This window comes from Falco peregrinus, chromosome 1 (genome assembly GCF_023634155.1).
Source record: "Falco peregrinus isolate bFalPer1 chromosome 1, bFalPer1.pri, whole genome shotgun sequence".
Lineage (NCBI taxonomy): Eukaryota > Metazoa > Chordata > Aves > Falconiformes > Falconidae > Falco > Falco peregrinus.
Genome location: NC_073721.1, coordinates 119,942,437 through 119,965,469, shown reverse-complemented (window position 1 = coordinate 119,965,469; position 23,033 = coordinate 119,942,437). Strand labels below are relative to the sequence as shown.

At 47.0% G+C, this 23,033-nt stretch overlaps 1 protein-coding gene across 1 annotated transcript in view; it reads left to right on the top strand.

Annotated features, from left to right (window-relative positions):
- Positions 1–19,182, top strand: part of AKAP13 (A-kinase anchoring protein 13) — a 76,162-nt gene extending 56,980 nt beyond the window's left edge. Inside the window, exons 19-30 of the mRNA XM_055795227.1 lie at positions 16–264; positions 2,527–2,603; positions 3,986–4,167; positions 4,249–4,331; positions 4,654–4,833; positions 5,565–5,729; positions 7,801–7,871; positions 8,398–8,442; positions 9,595–9,645; positions 10,029–10,478; positions 12,223–12,535; positions 13,364–19,182. Of these exons, the coding sequence (XP_055651202.1) occupies positions 16–264; positions 2,527–2,603; positions 3,986–4,167; positions 4,249–4,331; positions 4,654–4,833; positions 5,565–5,729; positions 7,801–7,871; positions 8,398–8,442; positions 9,595–9,645; positions 10,029–10,478; positions 12,223–12,535; positions 13,364–13,413 (1,916 nt within the window). The 3' untranslated portion in view covers positions 13,414–19,182. The remainder of the gene's footprint in view (positions 1–15; positions 265–2,526; positions 2,604–3,985; positions 4,168–4,248; positions 4,332–4,653; positions 4,834–5,564; positions 5,730–7,800; positions 7,872–8,397; positions 8,443–9,594; positions 9,646–10,028; positions 10,479–12,222; positions 12,536–13,363) is intronic.
- The last annotated feature ends 3,851 nt before the right edge of the window (positions 19,183–23,033 follow it).

The following is a 23,033-nucleotide window of genomic DNA, read 5'->3' as shown; positions in this document are numbered from 1 at the left end:
TCTTTCTGTTCAAAGAAAATGAAGTGGAACATGAAGACTTGACTCAGTCATTAAACCTCGTTAAAGATGTGATTGCTGCAGTCAACAGCAAAGTCAGCAATTATGAAAAGAAAATGCGTCTTGGTGAGATTTACAACCGGACGGATAGCAAGTCCATCATGAGAATGAAGAGTGGCCAGATGTTTGCAAGAGAGGACTTGAGGCATCGGAAGCTCATCCGAGATGGGCCCGTTTCACTAAAAAATGCAGCTGGCCGGTTAAAAGGTAAGACTATCCTGCCTTCTGCTTGGCGGGGGAATACTGCTTACCCTCTTTGGCTGTAGGATTAGCCCTCAGAAAGGTGTCTCCGACCTTTATTTATTCCTCTGCTTTGAGAAATTTTGACAGCAGCTTTTGCCATGCTGTACACTTACTATCCCTCGCAGCATTTCTGATTTTTGTGTTGTTCCTGGAGTGACAGCAGCTTTTCCTCCTGGTGACTGCATGCCTGCTGAAGGCTTGGGTTGCAGTGACACCTTGGTGCGTCATCCAAGGAGCAGGGTTCCTGGGCGGGGGAGGATCCTTTGGACCAGGAGAACACAGCGGGGCTGCAGTTGCCCAGAGCCGTGAGTCAGTCCTCCATGCCATGATGCACATGTGCAGCAGTTCCAGAAAGCGTGTTCACTGCATCCGAAATCCAGCCTCAGCTTCCCAGTGGCTCTGCCCACCAGCAGCACTGCTGTTCCTTTGCTCCAAGGTCTGCAGTAGGGCTGCTCAGTGTAACCATCCTGGTTTCCCTGGGACTCCAGAGAGGCGTTTGTTGCACTTGTACCTCCTGAGCTGCTGATGCAAACTGTTCAGGAGAGGCTCTGGTGTCCCTGCAGCTGCCACGTTTTAAGTAAACATTTTCTTGAATTGCTTTTTTTTTTTGTTATCAGGTAGAAATAGCTGTTCTAAGGTGCTGTGTTCTGCTGAGCACTGAAGTTCTCTACTGAACTAAACACTAAGTCTCTCAAGGAGGCCTTCAGCTGGGACCACAGTGGCAGTAAGAGCAGACAGGACTGCGTCTCAGGCTTGGCAGGAAGGCTGGGCTTTCCTTCTCTCACTCCAGCATTAGCTGATTAAACTATGGCACTTGGGCATGAATGGGGACTGGGAGCCTGGTGCCGTGCTGTGCAGGGCAACAGTGATAACATGAAATTCCCTATCAGGTTTGATTTATTTTGACGTTTGGGAAACAGGAAGTTTACAGACTGTTTCTAGGCACCCAAGATTGCTACTGACTTTAGATGGTGGATGAAGCAAGTTATGCTGCTGTTGTGAAATCTTGTGATAAGTACAGGCTGCATTTGCATTTCTAAGTCACAGAAATACATAAAATATACCTCTGTCTGTAGAGCAAGCTCCCAGTGAAAGCAGGTCCTGCAAACAAGCTGGAGAGCCCAGAGAGACAGTCGCTAGTTCATACATTCAGGCTGTTTTGCAGGATTTGAAATGGAGCACAGAGAAGTATAGGAAGGACTTTTCTTAGAGGGTTTTAGCATTTCCTCCCTTGCAAACTGCATAGATGTTAGAGGAAGAATGGATTCAAGTGCCGACTTTTGCAAAGCTCCCAGAGCTCATTTTACAGCTTTGATTAAAGTTTGGTGGGTTTTTTATCTGGAATGGATCCTGTCTTCCCAAACCAGAATGGAAGGAATTACCCATGGGATGATTTAACTTTTTGGTTAGCTTCCTCTGTCACAAGGTTTCCCAAGTACATTACACAAAAACTCTTTGTGCTGAGGGCTCTGGGTGGGGCATTATACTTGGTAGTTGCTGTGCAACTTTATGATATGTCATTAGGAGACTTGGAAGGCTGTACATGTGCTCTGGGAAAAGGCTGTATTCTGATGTAAAATCCTCTGTTGGCTTGATATTGTGCTTCCTTCTCCCATGAAAGAAAGCCAGGTCCTGCACCTCACAAGGCTCTGTTGGCTCCCCTTGGAGTCAGCAAGAGTTGTGTTTGTATGTGAGCAGAATTGGTGATGGCGGCTCCTGAAGTCAGTATTTCCTGGGAGAAAAACTTGCAGCTGACAAACATTGCTATTGCAGGCTAATTTCCACTCCGCAAACCACTCATCAAGAGAACCATAAAACCCAGAACTTCCTGTGCAGATACTTTGTTTGAGGGCTAAAATACTGACTATTTGAGAAAACAATGCTTCTATCCAGTAAGCATCTCTAGCTTTCACTGTTATGTCCGTGTCCTAACTGTTTGAAAGTGTGTGGCTGGAGAGGAGCACCCTTTCTCCAACAGATGAGAGCAAATCCTGCAGGTTTCCCAGGTGCTGTTGTGTTCTGCTTAACACAAAGTTGATTCAGAGCTAACCTGACCCAGCATTTGCAGGAGCTGCGCTTGCTCCTCCTGCTAACTGGGAGGTTGACCTTGCTTCCAGGATTTGCCGAAACAGCCCTACTGCTCCCCAACACTGGTTTAATTAAAAGAAAACTTTTTTGGGGTGAGTTGTGTGGTTATACTGCACTGATATGCTTTTTCTTTTGCAGAAGTCCAGGCTGTTCTCCTCTCCGACATGCTTGTATTCCTTCAGGAGAAGGACCAGAAGTATGTCTTTGCCTCACTGGTAAGGCTCCAACCTTTCCTTCTCCTTCCGTTTCTGTGTGAGACACCCTTGCTGTGCGTTGTGCAGCGAAGCCAGGCATTGCCTGCTAAACAACTTAATTTTCTTGCTTACAACATTTTAATTTCGGAGCAGACTCCATTCTTTTTAATGGGAAAACAAGTCTTCATGCCCCACCTCCCTTTTCAGCAGTGCCTTGGCACCGCTGATAATTGGCCTTGAAAGCCTGCCTGTCACTTGATACACTTAACTCCTTTTCAGTTTGTGCAATTCGAAGCAGTGATTGTGGTGGGAGGGGGCAATGGGATAATGCAAACGTTGTAAAAATGAATCTTAGCAGAAGGAAATGTCCCAATACATTGTGAGCTACTATGGGAGACTGAGGAGGTGAAATGCCACTGCAGTAAATTCAACAGAACAGCTTGAAAATAAATGTCAGAGAGATATATTTGTAATGCACAAGACCAAAACCACTAGATTTTGAAGGCAGGCCTCATAAAAGGGCGCTAGGCACACCGACCTGCTAAAGAAAACCTCATACCTAATTGAGGCTGTTGAGGCTGTACCTTGCAGGCATGGTCTAGACTGGCTAAACCTTGTGACCTTTCCACTCTCTGGACATTTTGAAAGCTGATAATTTGTTATTTCAGTGCCATCAATGATCTGCACAGACTCAGTGCCCTGCGCAGGGGGAGCTGATTTGCAGAGAAGTCCTGTGAGTGAGCCGCTACCAAATCACCCCAGTTGTAGCATCCTGTAAAATGCACAAAGGAGCTGACTCATATGCAGATGACACAACAGCAAAGGGATGTTTTAACTGAGCAGGCCGATTACACAAAGACCGTAGCACACAATGAATGTCATCTTACACACAAGTCTTCGCCATCATAGGAGTCAGCTGTGAGCTTCTGCAAACAGCAGGGGTTTTGTGGGATTTGAAAACAAGATGTTGCTGTATCCTAGGGAGAGATTGTGAAGATAATGTGTGTGAAGCAGGCGCTAGCAAACTGCACTAAGTTTAAGGAGCTGTGATATTAATGTGACAGAAAGAGTGTGGGCAGGAGGAGATGAGACCAAAGGTCTTCTGGAGTTAAAGCAAAACATGGTATAGTTTGCAAAAACCACAAAGTCAATTTTAAATAAATTCTTTGTTGAAATGGAAAAAGATGAAATTGCTTTTCCTACAGAACTGGTGGAGGAAAGCAAGCCCTTCCCTGTTCTTTGACCCTGTTAAAATGATTTATTGTTTTAATTAGCTAATAGGTTCATAAAATGTTTACAACCTGAAAGAGGTAGTGGTATGGTTATTGGGACCTTTTCAATGCCAGTTTGCATCTGGGAACTAGTACCGTTCACCCTCACGATTCATTTTGTTCCATCTGAAGGACCAGAAATCCACTGTGATCTCTTTGAAGAAGTTGATTGTACGAGAAGTGGCTCATGAAGAGAAGGGTTTGTTCCTGATCAGTATGGGTGTCAAAGATCCTGAAATGGTGGAAGTCCACGCCAGCTCCAAAGAAGAGCGTAACGGCTGGATACAGATCATTCAAGACACAATGAACACCATGTAAGCTACCAAGCTGTTCTTGCGAGGCAGGTGATCCACATGCTCATGTTCTGGTAGTAATTGAAACATGTCACTGTCCAGGGATAAAGATGAAGATGAAGGAGTTCCTTGTGAGTCTGAGTTTGAAAAGAAAGTGTCGGATGCGAAAGTGAGAGGACTGAAAGGTAAAGTCCTGCCTGGGACGGAGCTGGGGAGCAATTTTTGAAAAAATTACAGGAATTGTGTAGGTTTTGTGGTTGAACTATGACTTTTTTAAAAGGAGCGATAATCCTGCATCCAGCAAATAATTGCAGTCCATGTCTGCACCTCACCTTGCTTGCCTGATTTTTTTACTGAGCCTGCTGGGTGTTGCTGTGCAGGGTTGCGCAGGGCCTGGTTGTATTATCAGGTTCCACTAGATGGGGCCGCTGTCTCAGGAATCACTTGGTTTCCTTGCTGAAGCTTTTATTTTCTGTCTTCATCTCTGTTTTCTGTTCACCCCTACAGAACAACTTCAGCAGAAGGATAAGCAGATCCTCCTCTTGCTGGAGGAGAAGGCTAAGATCTTCCGGGACATGGCAGACAGTTCTGTGCAGGAGGACATGCCAGGCTCCAGGCTACTCTTCAGAGCCAACACAGAAGAGGCACCAAAAGGAGAGGCCATTATGAAAACTGCAATAAATGAAGGTGAGCAGGTCAGGGCGACATGTTCATTTCACTGACCAATAGACCCACCTTCAGTGAAGCCGTCAGTCCTCAAGCACCAGTTTTGCGCAGGGGCTGTCTTCCATCTGTCAGAATAACAGCACAGATAAGGAGATATTGCTACTCATGGTATTATCTCAGGGACAGGTAATGAGGATCAGGAAAGGAAGCAGATATTGATGGCAGCTGAAAGCACAGAAAAGAAGTCAGCACAGAGAGCAACCATGTATTGAGTCTGTGCTGGGGCCAGGAGCAGCACAGGATTTATCCTTGGCTGAAATTTGGACCATCCAAGCTTTTGCTGTGCTTCAGCAAGGTGTGAGAGTGGGGCTCGGATTCTGGCAGGCACTTCTGGTGCCTGCAGGGAGCAAGCAAGTCTGTTGGCAAAGGCAAGGATGGATGGAAACTCAGGCAACTTTCCGGTGTGATTTTTGGAGAGGCTAAAAATTGTTAAATACTGTTGTCAGAGCACACCAGCATTGCCTGGAGGAAGAGAGGGAGGTGTAAGCCTGTGCAGAGCTCCAGGAATTGGAGTTAGTGGTCAGCCGGACTGTTTTTGCAGGGAGAATGCATACTGTTCATATCATTGTCATAGAAATGTGGTTTCTTAGTACAGCAAAGAAGGTGAATTTCTGACCAGAGCTCAGGCGGGGATGAAAATAGTTCAGATGCCTGAGGTGGTCTTTAACAGTGATACCATTGCTTTTTATCAGTTGAACTACTGCAAGACCTAGTGAACAGGAGCCTGGGCACTGCCCTTGGACAGCAGGTCAGTAGCACTGCCATGGAACAAGAAGGAGGAGTTGGCCCTATCTCTCTCCCTAGAAGGGCAGAAACTTTTGGAGGATTTGACAGTCATCAGATGAACGCTTCCAAGGGTGAGTAGTTACACGTGTGCATAGCATTTGTTAATAATAGATGTCACTGTATCCTCTTGCTTCAGAAGGACTCCAGCAACTGATGATTGGGGTTTCCCAGTAATAGTTGGTAGATTAAATAACAGATTAGAAAAAAAGCCTGTGTACAGGTGGAATGATGGTAGCTGAAAACCTATGGCTACGTGAGGATTAAACTTCTCAGCTCCTCACTCCTGTCTCTGTGCTCTCTCTAAATCATCTTTACTTCTTTACTTAATGTGCCATATGAAAGCATTTGGCTTCTTAATAGATTATTTTCTTTATGTTATTATTGTAATATCTGCAGCTCAGATCTTCATTCTTCAGTTATCTTCCAGCAGGAGCCTGTGCTGTTGCATTTGTGAATGGATGAGGATACTACTGAATCAAGCACCTTCTCCCCTGTCTTTGCACTTTATGCATGTGTTCCACATACAACTGCATGTATTAGTCCTGCAGTTAAGTCTGTCTCAAAGAAATGTGTGAATATTTATTTCAGCTGCATACTTGGCTGCTTCCCAATGCACTCTTTCTTTGCCCCAGTCATCAGAAACTTCCCTGTCCTCAAATTCCATTCTTTGTGGTCTCACTCATACTCTCAACACAGCCAGTTTTGCTGCGTTAGTGTCTGTCTCAGCATTGGGATCGTTGGACCTTGTCTGACCTTCTGCATTAAAGGAGCAGTGTTAGCTTCAGACAGTCAGACATGAGAAGTATGTAGAGGTTTTCCCAGCTCTATTGGGAAGCTGCAAAGCCCTCCACAGACTTGTCATCATAATGACAAATAGATTCACACTGGAGGGGCTTGTTTAGGGTTGTGCCTCTCTCTGTTGCAGTGATGAATGGGACAACCTCAGGCTGTTCATTGCCCAGCTCTAGGTTTTCTGTAGAAGTGTCCTTTTCTGAATTAGATTGTAATTCAATAGTTGTAGGGTCTTGGGAGAATTTGGGAAACGAATGCAGGGCCTGTTTGTTGAGCTGGAGGCCAGGAAGCATGAAACCTGGCTTTCATCTCCAGTTCTTCTGTTCACAACCTGTGCAACCTTCAGCAAGGCTTATAACCTGGCTCCCCTTCGTTTTCTCCTCCAGCAAAGCAGAAGGGAGGTGTTTCCTCCTGCAAAGAGGTGGAATGTCCCAGGACATGGCACAGGAGAGAAGGTCTGTTAGGAGGACTTGAGGGTCAGCCTTTAACAGCAAAGCCTGCCTGAGGGGTGGTGGGAGGAGAGGGCCTTTGCACTAGGTACAGTGTCCTTCACATTGCTGCAGATACAGGTGTATGTACAGTTGTTTATCATTAAAAGGGTGGCAGCAGGGAGGTTACCACTGCGGGTGTGGGTTTTCCCCATGGCTGCGTCTCAGCTGGCAGGGGGAGTGCAATAGTCTTGGCAAAAGCTAGAGGACCAAAGAGCTCTGAAACTCCTTTGCCACCCACAATCAAAAGGGCAGCACGGGTGGATGGCTGCAGCCCTCCTGGCCCCACAGGTCGGCTCAGTCCTGCTCAGGAGCACTGTTACGAGCCATCCAGGAGGGAAGTTAGAAAGATAAGTTCCATGTCCTTTTGAAGACCCAGGTTTCTGATAACTAAGGTTAAGGATAAATTGCTAGCATAAAATTACACAGGGTATTGTGCAGCAGCACCTGACCCACCTGTACATTGCACTTGCACAAGAGGCATTGAAATTATACCTGCAATAATATACCCTGATATGATACTGTTACTGTTCTCCATCTGCTCTTACTCTGCCTCATGTCTTCTCAGCAAGTATTCTTTGGTAGACAGCAGTGCTGGGGCTAGACAGAGCACCAATTAGTAGGAATGTGCCAAATTTATCAGCATGTTGTCTGAAACCAAAGTCAATCCTAATCTGAATTCACATCTGCTTTTTCTGGTGGTGCCCTATACACAGGGAGCAAATGCATTTAGTGTCAAGAGCTCCGTGTCCCTTTTTGTGAAACATCTGAGTTTCCTGTATTAAGTTTCTCAGACATTAGCAAGTTCATCTCTGGCTTAAAATGTTGAATAACCGGTGTCAATGCTGGCTTCTTCCTTTAGGTGGAGCAAAAGATGAAGGCGAGGATGCTCAGGACCTTCGGAGAACAGAGTCAGACAGCATTTTAAAGAAGGTATCACTTGCTTTATCTGCCTGGTGCCACGGAGTTCATATTTCAAGAGACTGATAATTCTAGTCCTGAAAAATGCCTGAAGTTCTTGACAATAAGATGTATCCTAATAAGTTAAAAATAACATAAAATTGGAAGTATGCAGCCAAGAACACTTCGCTGTAGCTAAAATCCTGACTTGAAAACCAGTGCAGATCAGTTGTATTCCTTTGTGACACAGGTTATCTGCCATCTGTCTGCAGATCAGCTAAAGCATGTGTTTAATTATGCATCGTTATTAAAATTATAAGGTCAACTATAACCTTGCAGCTATTCTTGCTGTGGATCGATCCATCATATAACTGCAAAATGATACCTAATTAACATTTTATTTTATATGATTTTAACTTGCCTAAAAAACATGCATGAGTTCTCCCAGAATGGAAGACAGAGAGGAGGGAGTTTAATGGGTCTGTCGTTAGTTCAGCTTCAGAACACATTTGCTGTGATTTCTCATTGTCCTCATATTAAATCTGTGATCTTTTGATAGGGTGGAAATGCTAATCTGATGTTCATGTTGAAAAGGAATAACGAGGTAAGAATTGATTCCATTGCTCAGCTGTTTCCTTCATTTAAGTGGCAAGTGAATTTGTCTCAATAGGTGATAATGCAGAAGAAAATACATTTCATTTGCTGAAGCGCATGTAGGCTTTTAAATACATTAAGCTAAACCCACTGTGTCATTTATTTGTTTAACCTTGGATGTTCAGACAGGGAATTCACTGATTGTCATCTGCTTGCCAGCAGGATGATATCTGCTGATTATAGGCAGCAAGGGTTAATTACCACTAGGATGCGCAGGGCTGTATTTATTGTACATCTGCAGACAGAGGGAGTTTAATTTTATGTTGCAGGTGCAGTGAATTGGGGCAATTGGATTTCTATTCTCCCTTTGATACACATTCATAACTCCCAATTAGCATTAATGGCAGAATGAGAAGCAGTTCTCTTAATACTTCTATTGCGGATACTGTGGTAGTTTTTCTTCTTAAAAGTAATTGTAGGATATGAGACATTCAGAGAAATTTTTAGCTAGGCTAAAAATATATTTAGGGATATTGCAGTGCTCCAGAGTAGTTTGTTATGTATTGATGCATGATGTGTTCGCAGCTACCTGTATTTTCAGGGAGCCTCCACGAACCCGCCTGCTGTAGTTGTGTGCCTGCTGTATGGCAGCTTTTCTGTCTAATGACAGTGAGACTTGTGTGGGTCATTGAGAGGGTGAGAGACTACAAATAGCCCACATTAATTTTAAGATTTCTTCTTTTTTCACCCTTGAAGTTTTTTCCCTGCAATTTTTAAGTGAACTGTGGGGTTTCATCCCAATTACTCTAGTTGTTCTTGAGCAAGCTGATGCTGTGGGAAATGGTTTGCAGAGACAACCCGGGAGTTCCCATGAGGTCTGTGCCATTTGGTGTTTCTGCAGATGGTTCCTCCCCTGCCACACTGACGGCTAGGAAAGTGAGGAAGATGATGCCAGGCACCTCTGAGAGATGTCCAAAGGATATATTTGTGTACTGGGGGGTGACACAGTCATGGCAAGTGAAGAGTGAGAAACAGGAAAGTGTAGAAGGATGGTGGTACAGCTTGTCAGACCCACCAGTGGATCACAGTGGAAAAGGAGGGTGCTTTATGCATACCCTGGCACCCAGTGAGATCTAATAGCAACGCTTTTGTTTTCTCGCAGCAGGTCCTCCAAACCATTACCAGCCTCCATAAGCTGCTCAGTGCTTTGCAGGTAGGCTTGGCCGTTCATCCCGCTTTTGCATGCTGCTTGCCCAAACCGCGCATCCTGCCAGCCAGTAACAGCCCCCCATCTCCCCTTCCCCTTCGCCTGTCACATCTGTGCATGGCTCAATAACCTGCTGCTGGCTTGCAGGCAGTGTGCCAGCAGGTTCTAGGAATGAGCTGGTGCCTAAGTGAACCAGTGCTTGCCTGAATTTGAGGAGCTGCTGCAGGAGATGCTCTGCCAGCATCCTCTGGTAGCTCGGCTGTGAGGCAGCAGTGCCAAGTTGCGAATTTCATGGGAGAAGGGGTTCAATACAGCACCCTGAGGTTTTCAGGTATGGAGCCTCTCTCTGTGGAGAGGGTGCTGCAGTGATTTGTCCCCCTCTCTCCTAGGGTGTTGTGCTGCAGCAGGACACTTACATCGAGGACCAGAAGCTGGCTTTGAGTGAGAGGGCTCTGACCCGAAGCTTCTTCCGGCCAGCCTCACTGCTGGAGCAGGAGAAGCAGCGCAACCTGGAGAAGCAGCGCCAGGAGCTGGCCAACCTGAAGAAGCAGCAGATACAGCACCAGGAGGAGAAACGGAGGAGAGAGAAGGAGTGGGAAGTCCGGGAAAAGGAGCTGGCAGAGCAGGAGGCCCACCTGGCCCAGCGAGAGGAGCAGGTCCAGAGAGGGTGGCAGGATCTGGAGCGGGAGCGAGAAGAGCTGCAGGTGAAGAAGGCCTCCTACCAGCTTGACCTGGAGAGGCTTCGCACAGCGCAGAAGCAGCTGGAGAGGGAGAAGGTGCAGTTCAAGCAAGATGTGGAGCGATTTGCTCAAATGCGGCAGGAGTCTGACCGCAACCAGGTAAATGATGCCAATGGCCAGGCTGCTGAGAAAGCTGTGTGCTGCAGGGAGGTCCCGGCTGGCTCCTGGGCCAGCTGCATGCCAGCAGTGATAGACTGATGCCAGTCCAGCCCCAGATGTGCAGGGCCTGGCATTTAAAACTGGCTCTTTGCTTACATGTGACATTCAGAGCTGTGTTTCCTGCACCTCCATAGCTCCTGAGGCATTGCCGGTGTTGATGTAACATGGTTATTCAGGATGCCTGGCAGGTGGTCCTGAGCAGCAGGTGGTAACAACAGTCTGAGCTCTGCCCGCTTTTCTGTGCCGTGTGTTGGTGGACAGCAGAGCAGAAGTGGCTGGCTCGCAGAGGGATGCCCTAGACAATCCCAGGAGGTTGATACTGCCTTTGACACTGGCCTTCACCTCATGGAGGCTGAATTCTGGGCAGCAGTCAGGCAGATGAGATGTCCTTCTCAGAAACCGCCTGAGCGTTGTGAGTTACCTGCACCCTCCAGCCACACTGCAGAGGAAGGCTGTTTGTACGCTTACATCCATCTCCAGAAGCGTTCTTGATGTCCAGCAAAGAGATGTGCATTGTCCTAAAGTGACTGGGCACCTGCAGCCTGGCCATGGCTCAGTCAGCAAAGGTCCCTGGCTCTGCTGCATGAGGCTTCTGGTGTCTGGCTGCCCACAACCAGAAAGAAAAGCCCACATGCTGATTCTGCTCTGGGCATTTTTCAGCAAGCTGGGGTTTATTTTTTTACAACTGCATCAGTCTGGCTGAGGAGAACAAGCATCCATTGGCAAAACATGGGCTGAATTTGATCCTTAAGCCTGTGGTTGATCATTTGCTTGTTTGTAATTCACTAATTCTGAATGTAATTTGCTTAGAGCTGTAGCAAAATTAGTTTATAAATGTTGGATTGCAGAATGGAAATTATTTTGGGTGCCTGAATGGGCTAATTGCAGAGCTCAGCAGTGTGCTCTGGAAAGCAAATCATCAGAGGAGGGCTTGCTCCCTCCAACCCCAGCTCCTGATCAGGCCAGAAGTTTTCTGAGCGCACAGTAAAGCTGTTCCAGCGTCGAGCACATGTCGACACGCAAGGGGCATGGATGCTATAAAAGAGGCTGAGAGGTAAAATAACTGCGAGGCCTGGGGGATTAGAAGGAAGCACCTTTTCAAGGCAGGTATCTTACTGACATTTCAGAGCTATTAATAGAGGGTTCGGTGAGGCTTTGTTGAGCTGTTGTTTTGATCTTGCCTTTGAATGTGCAGGCTCAATTACATCCTGAGACAGCCGTTAGGGGAAAAAAAAAATCAGGAAATTTTTTTTTGCTTTCATCTTTTGCTTGGGAAGGCTTCCTTTGACACATGCCGCTCCAGTGCTGTGTGCTGGCTTTCCCTCCCAGAGAGGCACACTTCTCCTTGGCCTTCTGCCACCATCTGTGTGCGCGAATGATGCAGGGTGAGTCTTGGTATTGAGATCTTAGAGAATATTTGCCCTTGGCTTGTTGATACATAGCATAGTACATGTAGGAGCAAAAGATACCGGAGCATTACTCTTTATATGCCTTGTTTTTTCATCTTAAACAAAAAGGGCTTCTCTCATTGCTTTGCCTGGATGAGCACCACTTTTTCAGCTGGTGAATGGTCTGGATAGATGACAAGAATAACCTCTGAGTGGTCTGGGACACACCTTTCCTATCCAGGTTCTCTGCTAGCCTTTTTCATGCCCCAATGAAACACTTCTCTTTTCCTTTATAGGTTTCAAATCTACACGAGAAACTCGCAAGAGTCCCTTCCCAGTGCAGCATCGATGACTCGTCCAAGCAAAAGAGCCCTTCCCTTCCTAAACAAGGGCACTTTGATGCAGAACTGTCTGTCTCCCCCAAAAGGAACAGTCTTTCAAGGACACACAAAGAGAAAAGCACTTTCCATTTGCTTAGCACAACAAACCAGACTAACAAGGCAGCTGAGGAACATTCCCAGATGCCTACCCGCCTCTTCAGTTTAGCCAAACCAAAGGAGAAGAAGGAAAAGAAGAAAAAGGGCAGGGGACATCGCTCCCAACAATCTGGTGAGTGTCGGGGAACGTCATAGGTGTGTTTTCGCGTTGGTGAGCTGGCTTTTCTCTCCAGCCAGTGAACCTGTGGAAGCCATAAAATCTAGCCTTGAATGTGGATGGTAACACAGGGATGGAGAAGATCAGGTGGATGAGTGGAGTTCCCAGCTTGGAGTGATCTTCTTTGGGGTTTTCTGCCTGTTCTACAGCCCCTGGGGTTGTCAGAGGGACCCACTCTGCTCCCTGCTTCTTCCCTTCCCTCTCCTATCCTGAGCAGCCTCCATGGGCTGGATTCTCCATTTATTTTTCAGCTTGCTCTGCTTTGAGATAGAAAATGTCCTGCTTCAGTGTATGTGCTTTCTGGAGCTGCGGCTGGGATGCTCCTGGCTGTTGCAGCCCCTGTGGCAGTGCTGTCTGCTTTAACTCTGTTGTAGTTTGGAAGCGATACCCGCAGCCCTTCTGGTGGCCTCTCCCTTCCCCTCAAGCCAGTCTATCTTGTCTCTTGATCTGAAAAAAAGCACGCTTTTTTTTTTCTCTGGTAGTTTTGCATCCCCTTAGGACTCAATTCTGCACCTCAAACCTCTGACCCACATGAAATTTGATCTCACGCCATCAGATGACCGGCTTCATCCATATGAAGTCACTGATGTTTTCCAGTTTGGGCACAGGAAAGCTCACCAATTACAAGATGTAATTTCATGGTAGCTCTTAAGGGAACTGCACATCTTTTAAAGCACCCCGTGCATTTGGCAGACAGTGGGGTTTCCATGCACGTGGGGTCCCACTCTGCCTGGTGTATTTCTGTATTCCCATAATGATTCCCACCTGGTTTTTGTGCTGCAGATTCTCACTCGTCAGAAGCACCTCCAGAGGGCGAGGAGATCTTCTGCTGAGCACGGACAGTTCCATCAGTCACTCTCGGCATTGGTACAGTGGACGTCTCCCTGCCTGCTCTACAGCACGCTGCTGGTGCCTGCATCTGACAAGCATCTGGAGGTTTTAAGTAAAACATGTTATGAAGTCTGTTAAGTGGTGGGAAAAGGCCTCTCTCCTGTGGTTTTGCTGAAATCTCACCACGGAGGCTTGACGGCACGGCAAATAGTACCACCGCTCTGTGCAAACCTTGGGTTAAATGGATTGGGATAGATGTTTTCTGTCTCTTCTTACTGCTAAAGGATGAGAGAACATAGCCTTAAGGGGTCTGTGCCTTCAAATTCCCCTTTTCTGGGGAACATAACCAAAACCAAGCATTTAGCAAAAGATTAGGACTCTACAAATGGTGCGAACACACTGGCATATATAGATATACTGTATATATACATATATGTATCTATGTATCCACTGGGATATGCTTACAGTCTGTACAGCCAAGCTTAGCTCGGCCCATGGGGATAGATGATACCTGATGACTTTCAGGGAGCACGTAGATATTAAATATCTTGCCCTTACTGCTCCGATTGTAATGCCATTGACTTGCACACCCCTTTTGTGCTCATGGTATATAGACTGGTTTCGGAAAGGTACCTTACACCAGGAAGCAGTAATAGCATTCAAAACAAAAGTTCAGAGGAAAAAACCAAAATCTAAAGTAATTCTGAAAGATTTCCATGGGACAGAGGATTTAACTGTCAGACTGTTTCCAGAAACAAGCAGAATGTCTTTAAGTATATTTTAAACAATGCAGAAAAGAGAAATATGGTAGCTTGTAAGGCAGTCCCAGGAAGCCAGAACAGACAGTGTTGAAGTGGGAGCAACTCTCAAGCAACTTTTTTTACCCAGTCTCTTTTGAGCTCCAGCTCACTCCTGCCCATCCCCTTAGTAAAGTGGTTTGGTTTTGGTTTGTTTTTTTGGTTTGTTTGGGGGTTTTTGCCAGAATATAGTTCTCCAGTTGCATTTGACATCCCTTCATTACAAGCCTGATGAGTTACTGGAGAGATGGCTGAAAATCTGCTTTTAGGGACCTTTGTTCTGTTGTTTCTATTTTTCTTCCCCTGCGTTTTGTGTTACTGTTGGGCTTCTTTTTCTCTGGGTTTCGTCAGCTTCCCTTGCTCATTTATAAGGTAAAATGAGACAACAGCAATTTCAGAGCACTTCAGTGAGGCATCACAGGTCAGGGGACTGAGTGCTGTGAGCAGAGTGAACTCCAAAGAGGTGGCCCCTAGTCCCTATGCCTGTAAAATACCGTGCGCTTATTAACAATTTCTGGGGAGAAGATATATTCTCATGGACAAAACCACTGTGGGACAGGTCCAAAGGTCCAGCGTGGCAGGTCCATTTCCAGCACCATGGGCTCTAGGGTGAAAGTGTCCATGCATCCCGTGTCACCGTCAGCAGAAGGGGAATGTCTGAGGGTGGCTCTCCCTGTGCTGACTGCCAGGTGTTTGTGCAGCTGTTAAATACAGGGATGTGTTCAATGGGGGAAGAGAAATGCAGCGAGCCAAACTTTTTTCCAAAATTATTGTTCTTCCAGACCCTCTCAGGGGAATTACCCGAGTGGATTTGTAAATGGTTACGAGACGCTATCAGCTTCGAAATAGCTCAAGGGTTTGCTCAGAGTTTGAAGCTGTCAAGTGCATTTCCTTTCCTACCAGTTTTTCTTTAAAAAAAAAAAAATATATATATATATATATTTCTCTTCTTGCACTATTGTTTGGTTTCAATTTGCTCTCTGGCTTCTCACAAGCTAGTAACCTGCAGCAGTTTTCAGAGTTCAGTGCTGATGAGTATCAGCAGCATTGATGGTGAGGTGGATGCGTAGACTGGTCTGTCTTGGTCAGTGCAGGAATCCTAAACCGCCTGCTTGCTTTTGAAGCTCTCTAAATGTTGAAGACTCGGGAAAAGGAAAAGAAAAAAAAAAAAAAAAAAAAAGGAAGAAAGGAAAAAGGTTTGAGATTTATTTTTATTTTGATTTTTTTAAATATTATTTGGTGCTTGTTCTTAATTGCAAGCAGGGCTTGCAAAAATATTTATCTTTCTGTTTATTTGAAAGAGTTCTTTTTTAAAAGAAGTTTACTTGGTTTTATTTTTTTATTTCTTTTTAGTTTTGCTTTTGTTTAGGGGTTTGAGAGGTGGTTTGGTTTTTTTATCCCCTCACCCCCACCCCCCCCTTTTTTTGGTTTTTTTGTTTTCTTATCAAGAAATTGGTAAACCAAATGTTATCTCCCTGGTTCCTGCAAAACCAGGGTTTGGGCAGTGCTGCTTTGCAGCCCATGCCATGGCCAGAGTTACACAATTTCAGCTGAGAGCTTTCTTTAAGGCAGAACATCTTTGGGCCAAAAAAAATTCTGGAGAAAGAAGCAGTGACTTCAGACAAGACGACTCCTATCAGTTAGTTTCTTTGTTTAAATATTTTGTTTAGGTTTTGTCGTACCTCTTGGAGGCAAAAGAAAAAGCAAAGCATGGAGCATCTTGCAGTGATGTGAGGGTTCAGTCGCTTCTCTAGGGAGATACAGGCAGCTCTTCTCCTGAACCTGAAGGGAGCTGAAGGAGGCATGTGCTGGTGTGGTGGTGTTACCTTTTTCATGACAAACCCCCCAGCTTCAGAAAATACCTTCTGCTCTGCTACTTACACATCTGCAAAAATGAATGTGCCAAGCTGAATTTTTTGGAAACCAAAGCAGTGCATGGCTCATGTACTGTTGTGTAAACAGAGATGAGATCCCCGGTACTTCTGAAAGTTCCCCTCAGTCTGTAATAGCCTGTGCCAGTATGAGCTTTTCTTTTTATCCTGCTGTGTTTTCCCCAGTCCCAGCGCATCTTGAATTCACGACACAGGAATGTCCCATGGCTCTGAGAAGGGTATCAAAAGGCATGACCCAGGGCAGCAGGGCTGAGTCTCTGCCTGGCTTGACCATCTCTTCTGATCTGTGCAAATCAAAAAAAAAGAGTGTTCAGTGCCCTAAGTGAAAATAGTACATGCTAAGTGATCTCCTAATGTCCTCATGGTTCCTTGTCACAGAAACCATGGGTGTGAGTCAGAAACATACTGACCAGGGATACTGTGTATCAAAGCTGCTTGTGTTTTAATTTCTGGTGGACAGACCTTTGTCCCTGGAGGTTGTATGTTACTGTATGATTCACTTTTTTGGAATGAAGCCTTTCCTCCCACACTGCTTCCTCCTTGTTTCACCTTTAGGAAGGCAAGGGCTTGTTTTTATGTCTTCAGCCTTTTATTTTTCTCCTCTCAGGTTTTCTTTGGAAAGACTTGGCAGAGGTTCCCAGAGCCAGATTCCCACTCTGATCCCTGCAGGTTGCCTAAGGTTGTCTGCTAGCGTATGGTCCCAGCTTTGCATCACCAAAGCCTTTTCTCTTCCTGGCCTTGAAATTGTGTTTGCTCCAGTTCCATGCCTGGCATCCATCCTGCAGTTGTTGAAAGCATGTTATTTCTTCAGCCCAGCCTGATGCTGTAGCTGGTTCCCATAGCCAGCCACTTGATCCCGTTTGGAGCACCCAAACCACCCTGTTTGGCGTAGGGTTCCTGGGACACAGGGCATACTACGAAATGTCTGTGCAAAGCCCGTATTGTTGGAGGGAGAAGAGGACCCTGCTAGGGCTCTTGGAGCCTTCCTGTGCTAGTGTTTCATAGAGGGGAAAAATCAGACTTTCTTTCCTTGCACTTTTCTTTGCCTGGTCTTTTATCACTGCCCAACAGAAGGGGCTTCAACAACCAGGGAAGTGGGAGCGTGGGCTCAGATGAAGTACAGCAGTGGTCAGTGTTAGCTGGGGGTGCCAGAATACCCTGGTGACAGAGAGTAGCTGTAGCAAATGGTGTGAGACTTGATGGAGTCATGTGAGGTTGGCCTTAGCTTCTTTTAAATGAAGTGATCATCTCAACATGTAACTTGATGTCAATTCGATGCCATAAAGCACTTTAAATGGAACTGGTCTTGTCCCTTATTATTTTGCTTATGTGGAGACAATCAGCTTTGCCATTGCTCCCCTCTCTGCATCCCCAGCAAAATCTGAGCTGTGAGTAGACATTGCTGGTTGGGTTTGGCTTTACCCTGGGAGGAGAGGAAGGGCCAAGCTTTTTGTATTATTTTTAGACCAAAGTGGGTGTGAATCTGACTACAGTCCCACTGCAGACGGGGTGAGTGGCAGGACCAGAGAATTGGCTTATGATGGCTCAGGTATATCCCCTGGGAGAGCCCATGCTGGCATCACCATCACCTTCCTCACACCTCACAGCAGGTACTGCTGCCAGTTGGGAAGCAGTCCTGCCAGCGGTTTGCCCACTATCTCCTTTTCCTTGGAGAAACCCAGAGCGAAGGAGGTGTGGGAGGATGCAGCCGAATGAGTGAAGTGAGGCCCTTCCCGTGCACTAAGTTATATACGGTCCAGGCCATTGGGAGACCTTCTAGATGCCATCCCTGGGGCAGGAGCTCTCACCACCGCTGAGGGTGGACTTTTCTCTTTGCTCTTGAAGTTTGACCGCTGCTGAGAAGCACAGTAATGCCATTAGCTTGTGTGGGTTTGTACTGCCTTTCAAAGGCAAGAGCATCTGTAGAGTCCAATCGTCTTTGCACCTTCCTTGAGGCACTAGGGTATCACGAAGCTGTTGCTGAAACACCCAGATCCAGTCCTTCCGAATGCCGCCGAGTCAGAAGAGGTTCATCAGGTGCCAAATCCCAAGGAGTCTAGGGTATCTGTGGCATGGGGCAAGGGAGGACTGGGTGGGGGGCACAAAAGAATATCTGCTAAAATCCCACAAAACATTCCTTGTTAACCAGAACTCTGGAAATTTTTCTGCCTGCTGGCCAGGTTTGGGAATTTACATAATTTAAGGCACTCTTTTAAATAAAAAAGTCTCCCCTGCTGCTCATAACTCTTGCTTCGTTTGTCAGAAGGGGCAGCAGTCGATGATTCTTGATCCGGTGATGCAGCTAAGTTTTAAAGATAGGTGAGCTGAACTGGCTTAATCTCATGCACCTCATGCTCTTCAGTGATGGGAAGCACAATGCTAGCTCCTTTCCCACCTGCATTTTCAGGACCCTTTCTTTCCACACGCATTTCACTGACACTGATGCTTTGCCCAAATATATTCAGCTTCCATTGCTTGGGGGGAGGGGGGAACAGGATAACATTCACTGCTTTGCATACAGCTGTAAGCTTCGTATGTATTTAAGCTGTCTATAGGTATCCATCCTTTCCATGCTCTGAAATATTTTACTATTTTCTTTATTGATATTAAACACTGACTCAAAAAGAAAAAAAAATAAAAATCTATGTCCAGTTCAGTTCGCCTATGGTTAAACTTTAGCTTGGTGTTTATTTTGTACTAATACAGAATGCACTTGAGTAATTCCCAGAGCATTGAGGAGGTGTATTATAATAACCTGATATACCTCTGCTTTTGGTTTGTTTCTTGAAAAAAAAAAAAAAAAAATGCTTTGCATTTTCATGTTGAACCCGTTAAAAGTTTAAAAAAAAAGTTGAAAAAAATAATTTTTAAAAAAAGAGGGTAAAACCTAATTGCTGTATGTTAATTTGTAATTATGTAAAAAGTGAGCAGGTTATTGACTGTAAAATTCTTCAGTTTTTCTGTGACTTGCCAGAAGCCATTAGGTTTTGTAACAAGCTTTTATTTATCTTCCTTTTTAGTTATCAGCATCAACCTCTTGTAAAGTCATTTTTCCTCTAAATAAATCTGATTTTAAGTCTGAGTTTTCTGCACAATTTATTTCCACACCTTTGGTATTTCTGCTGTTGACCCTTTTGCATCGATGTAGCCCTAACCTGTAATCAAATGTTTGCATTGCTTTTATCATCCAGATTCCAGTCTGTACCCATTGGACCCTTTAACTTGTTTTCCTTCTTTTAGAAGATTTGCATTTTGCTGAAGGGCATATGGCCATAACGATATTCAGCTCCTTGGGTTGTTCTTCCCCGCCACACACAGGGCTTTTCATCATAGTACAAGAAGAGGAAGTGTCACAGCTGCTATCTCAGCCACTTCAGCTCCGTAAGCTGAGATAAATGGCAGTCTGGTGGCTGCGTGTGCTGTCTTGCAGCGTAGAGTTTCTGCAACCTGCTAAAATAGCTCTGCGTCTTCAGCACATCCTGGACACGGGGGACTTATCTCATTTGGCTGAGAGAACTAGAGATGCCACGTCCCATCACAGGGACAGGGATGAAGAGAGGAGGGATGTCTGCACCCACAGTGCAGTGTGCTTTACGTATTTCCACATCCCCTGCAAGAGGAGGCCCAGCAGAAAAGCTGTAGCCAGCGTCCAGGTGGTTCCTCTCCCCCGGGGAGATGAAGGTACGTGGTGTTCTCAGTGCCTGCAGGCATCAGTCCAGGCAGAGGAGGGTGCCAAAAGTACAGAGCCAAAGCAGAGTTTGCTCCACAGCACGATGAGGAGCCAGCACAGAAGACCACGATGGCTGGAGTTTCTCCACCATTTTTTCTTTTACCTATAAAAGCAATCACAGCTGCCCTTGTGCCGCGGGTGCTGCGCAGGACTGAAGCGTCTTCTCCCCAGGTGGAAAGAGCAGCGAGACCTGCCCCCTTCATCCTCTGCGTATTGATCTTGAGGCAGAGGCATTGCTTCATTTTACATGTATTATTTCACTTGTCTTTAGAGGTGAGATACAGAAGGAGAGAGGATGCCTGAGGAGAATCAGTTGCATTGATCAAAGCCTCCAGGTCGTCGCCGTGAGCACTGCTTGGCAGCGTTGGGTTGTTTAACAGGCGCTAGGAAATGCCAACCCGCCCTCCTGCGCGCTGTTCGCCTGCAGTGCAGCGCACGCACGTATTTTCCCCTCTCCTCACATCTGCGCTGCATGTGCTGTTCTAAAACCCTGAAGCATGTCAGTGAGCCCAAGCCTATGCCCTGTCACGCAGCACTCGCTCCGAGATGGGCAGCTCCCTGGGTGTGTGAGACAGGAGATGAAAGAGCGCCTTTATCTCCACGGCTGGTCAGTAGTCCTCATTTTGTTTGCACTCCCATTCGTCCCAGCTCGCCTATTTACCCAAGCAAATAAAAGCTTTTGCCGAACCGTCGGCTCCTGTGTGTGGTGTTTAAAGAGCACGTTTTTCTGTGGCCCCTCTTGGCTCTGCAAGCTGGATGCCGAACAAAAGCACTGCCTGGGTTACCCCAAGCCTTTGCATTGCTGCGGTGGAACAACGGCTGCTGCTGGCGCTGTGAGCTGCTACTGCTGGCAGCCCTGGTTCACCAGGCTGCTACGGTATCACCGGCGTTGGCCACGGGAGGAGGAAGAGCACGTTTACTGATGACAAATCACGTGTAGAAAATCGGATTCTTGTGGAATCAAACTCCTGGCAGGGAAAGGTGCAGAGCAAAGCAGGCAGCATGTGCTTCTCTGGTCCCACACAGCACCAACCGAAGCAGCCCCGTTTCCGTAGGCCAGAGCGGGGCCTGGCATGCAATGCAAATTGCCTTTGCCAGAAGAGGAAACAACCCCACGGCTCCAGGCCACCTACACCAGCTTTCCACAACTTCATCTGCAGTCCGTGCTCTGAGCTGTCACGGCACAGGTAAGATGTTGAAATGAATGTTCTCCCCAGACCACATGGGTCAATTATTTTAGACGGTCCCTGAGTAGCAGCGATGTTTTTCTGAGCATCCCAAGTTTCTTACCCAACCCCAGCTTTTCCTTAGCTGCTAAGGTTCCAGCAAAAATCTCTGCAGGGCTGTGTGGTGGGTCATCTGGATGTGGTAGGATTTTCACTGGCACCTTTACCTAAAAGGGGTTCTAAAGGATCTTTACACTTGGACGAGACACCAAAAGGAGCATGGAGAGGCTCTCTGGAAATAACGGTTTAGTGACACCTTTAACAGTTGTGTTATCTGCGTTTCCCCTTTCCTGCCCGTGCTGGGTTCGGTCCCAGCGCTGGCTGCAGGGTGAGAAATTGGAGGTCTGGGAGGACACAGGTGCGAGCTGGGCTGGGGCTTGCAGACAGGCTGCTCATTCATGCGGGTTTTATTAAGAAGGGAAGGCAAAACCCTAATTAGTTCAGTGAGTGAGATGCCCTGTGATCAGATACAAGGTGAATGGTAAAGGAATGACTTACCTTTGCTGTTGCAGGCACCTGGATTTTGTTCATTAGAGGGATGTTAAACACTGCAAACGTGTTGATTTGTTTGGGGTGGGAATATGTTTGGATTGAGGGGGAAATAATGTTTGATACTAGCAACTGATACGAGAGCCTGTACACGCGAGCACCCCTAGCCTTCGCAGGGATGAGCAGACCCCGTGTCTCGTGTCCCTCGTGTCCTCCCAAAAGCTATTTTTCACACCTCTTGAGATACCCCTTGAATGAGGCTTTCCTCCAGAGCCTCTCTCCTGCCCTCTGTTCCATCGTGGCTCAGGGGAGGATGCTCAGGTTCAGGACGAGCTCCCACTGCCTGCACAGCCCTGTCCCGCTCTCCCTGTATCCTGGGACTCCTTTGCGTGTCAATATTTTTTTTTTTTTTTCCGACAGGGCTATAAACAGCAACCTTCGCTTTTGGGTGGATGACATCCCAGCACCTCAGCCAGGCGTTGCCAGTAGGATGGAGCCAAGGTTTATTTCCCCAGAGGGGCAGGGCTGAGCCCCAGGAGAGTCCCTGGCAGGGTTCGTTCAGGCCCCTTTGCTCTCTCCTTTCTTTACGGTCCATCCCTTGCACAGATGTAGGTTAGCTGGCAACTCCCGATACCCCCTGACCTCTCGCCGCAGCCTGGCGTCTTTCCCTCCGGCGCTTGGCGTCTCCAGACGCTCTTTCTTTCCCCTATCCTTCCACCAAAGAGCTGCTTCTCACTGGCTGCATCTTTCCAGTGAGCCTAAATAGACAGGAGCCTAATTAGAGCCAAGCAGGAGCAGTGAGTCATTAGCAGAGCCCTGTGGGAAGGCCCGGAGCAGCCGTGAGCCCAGCAGGGCGGCAGCGTGGGCAGGGGAGGGGGCCGGGGGGCGGCGGGTGCTTGGCTGGGCGCAGAGGAGCGGCTGTGGGAGGGAAGCAGCTCCTGTTGGGGTGTGCGTGTGTAATTCCTCCAGACGGTGACCCAGGAATGGAGCAGGGGGTTACCCACCTCCCTGCACCTGCTGGGGAGCCGAGCGGCCGGGCACCCGGCACTGCTGGGCTCGCATCAGGGCAGGGGGCGTCCGTCCCTCCTACCCAGCTGGGCAGTGTTAGAAAACAAAAGAGCTTTTCCTGGCGGACTTTGAGGTTTTTTTCTCCTTTTGTTTCTACTCATCCCTTTTAATACACGGCTCTCCCCCAGGACGGAGCAAAGCCAGCGTCCTGGGGACTGGCTGCCTGCTGGTGGCTGTAGGGACAAGGAACCCTGCTGGGGGGGACAAAGCGAGTGAGGGGAGCAGCAAAGGGCAGAATTTCAATGTTTTCTCTGGATGGAGCTGCAGGGCTGGGGTTAGGTGTGATGCCGGGACTGAGAGACGGGACTTTCTATCGGTCAGTAAATCATGTCCTAGCTGAGATTGCCAGCAGCCTTTCAAGAAGCACAAGTTGTGCCGTGTGGCATGGCCCTGGACCTTTCCTCCAGCCTCAGCTGGGAG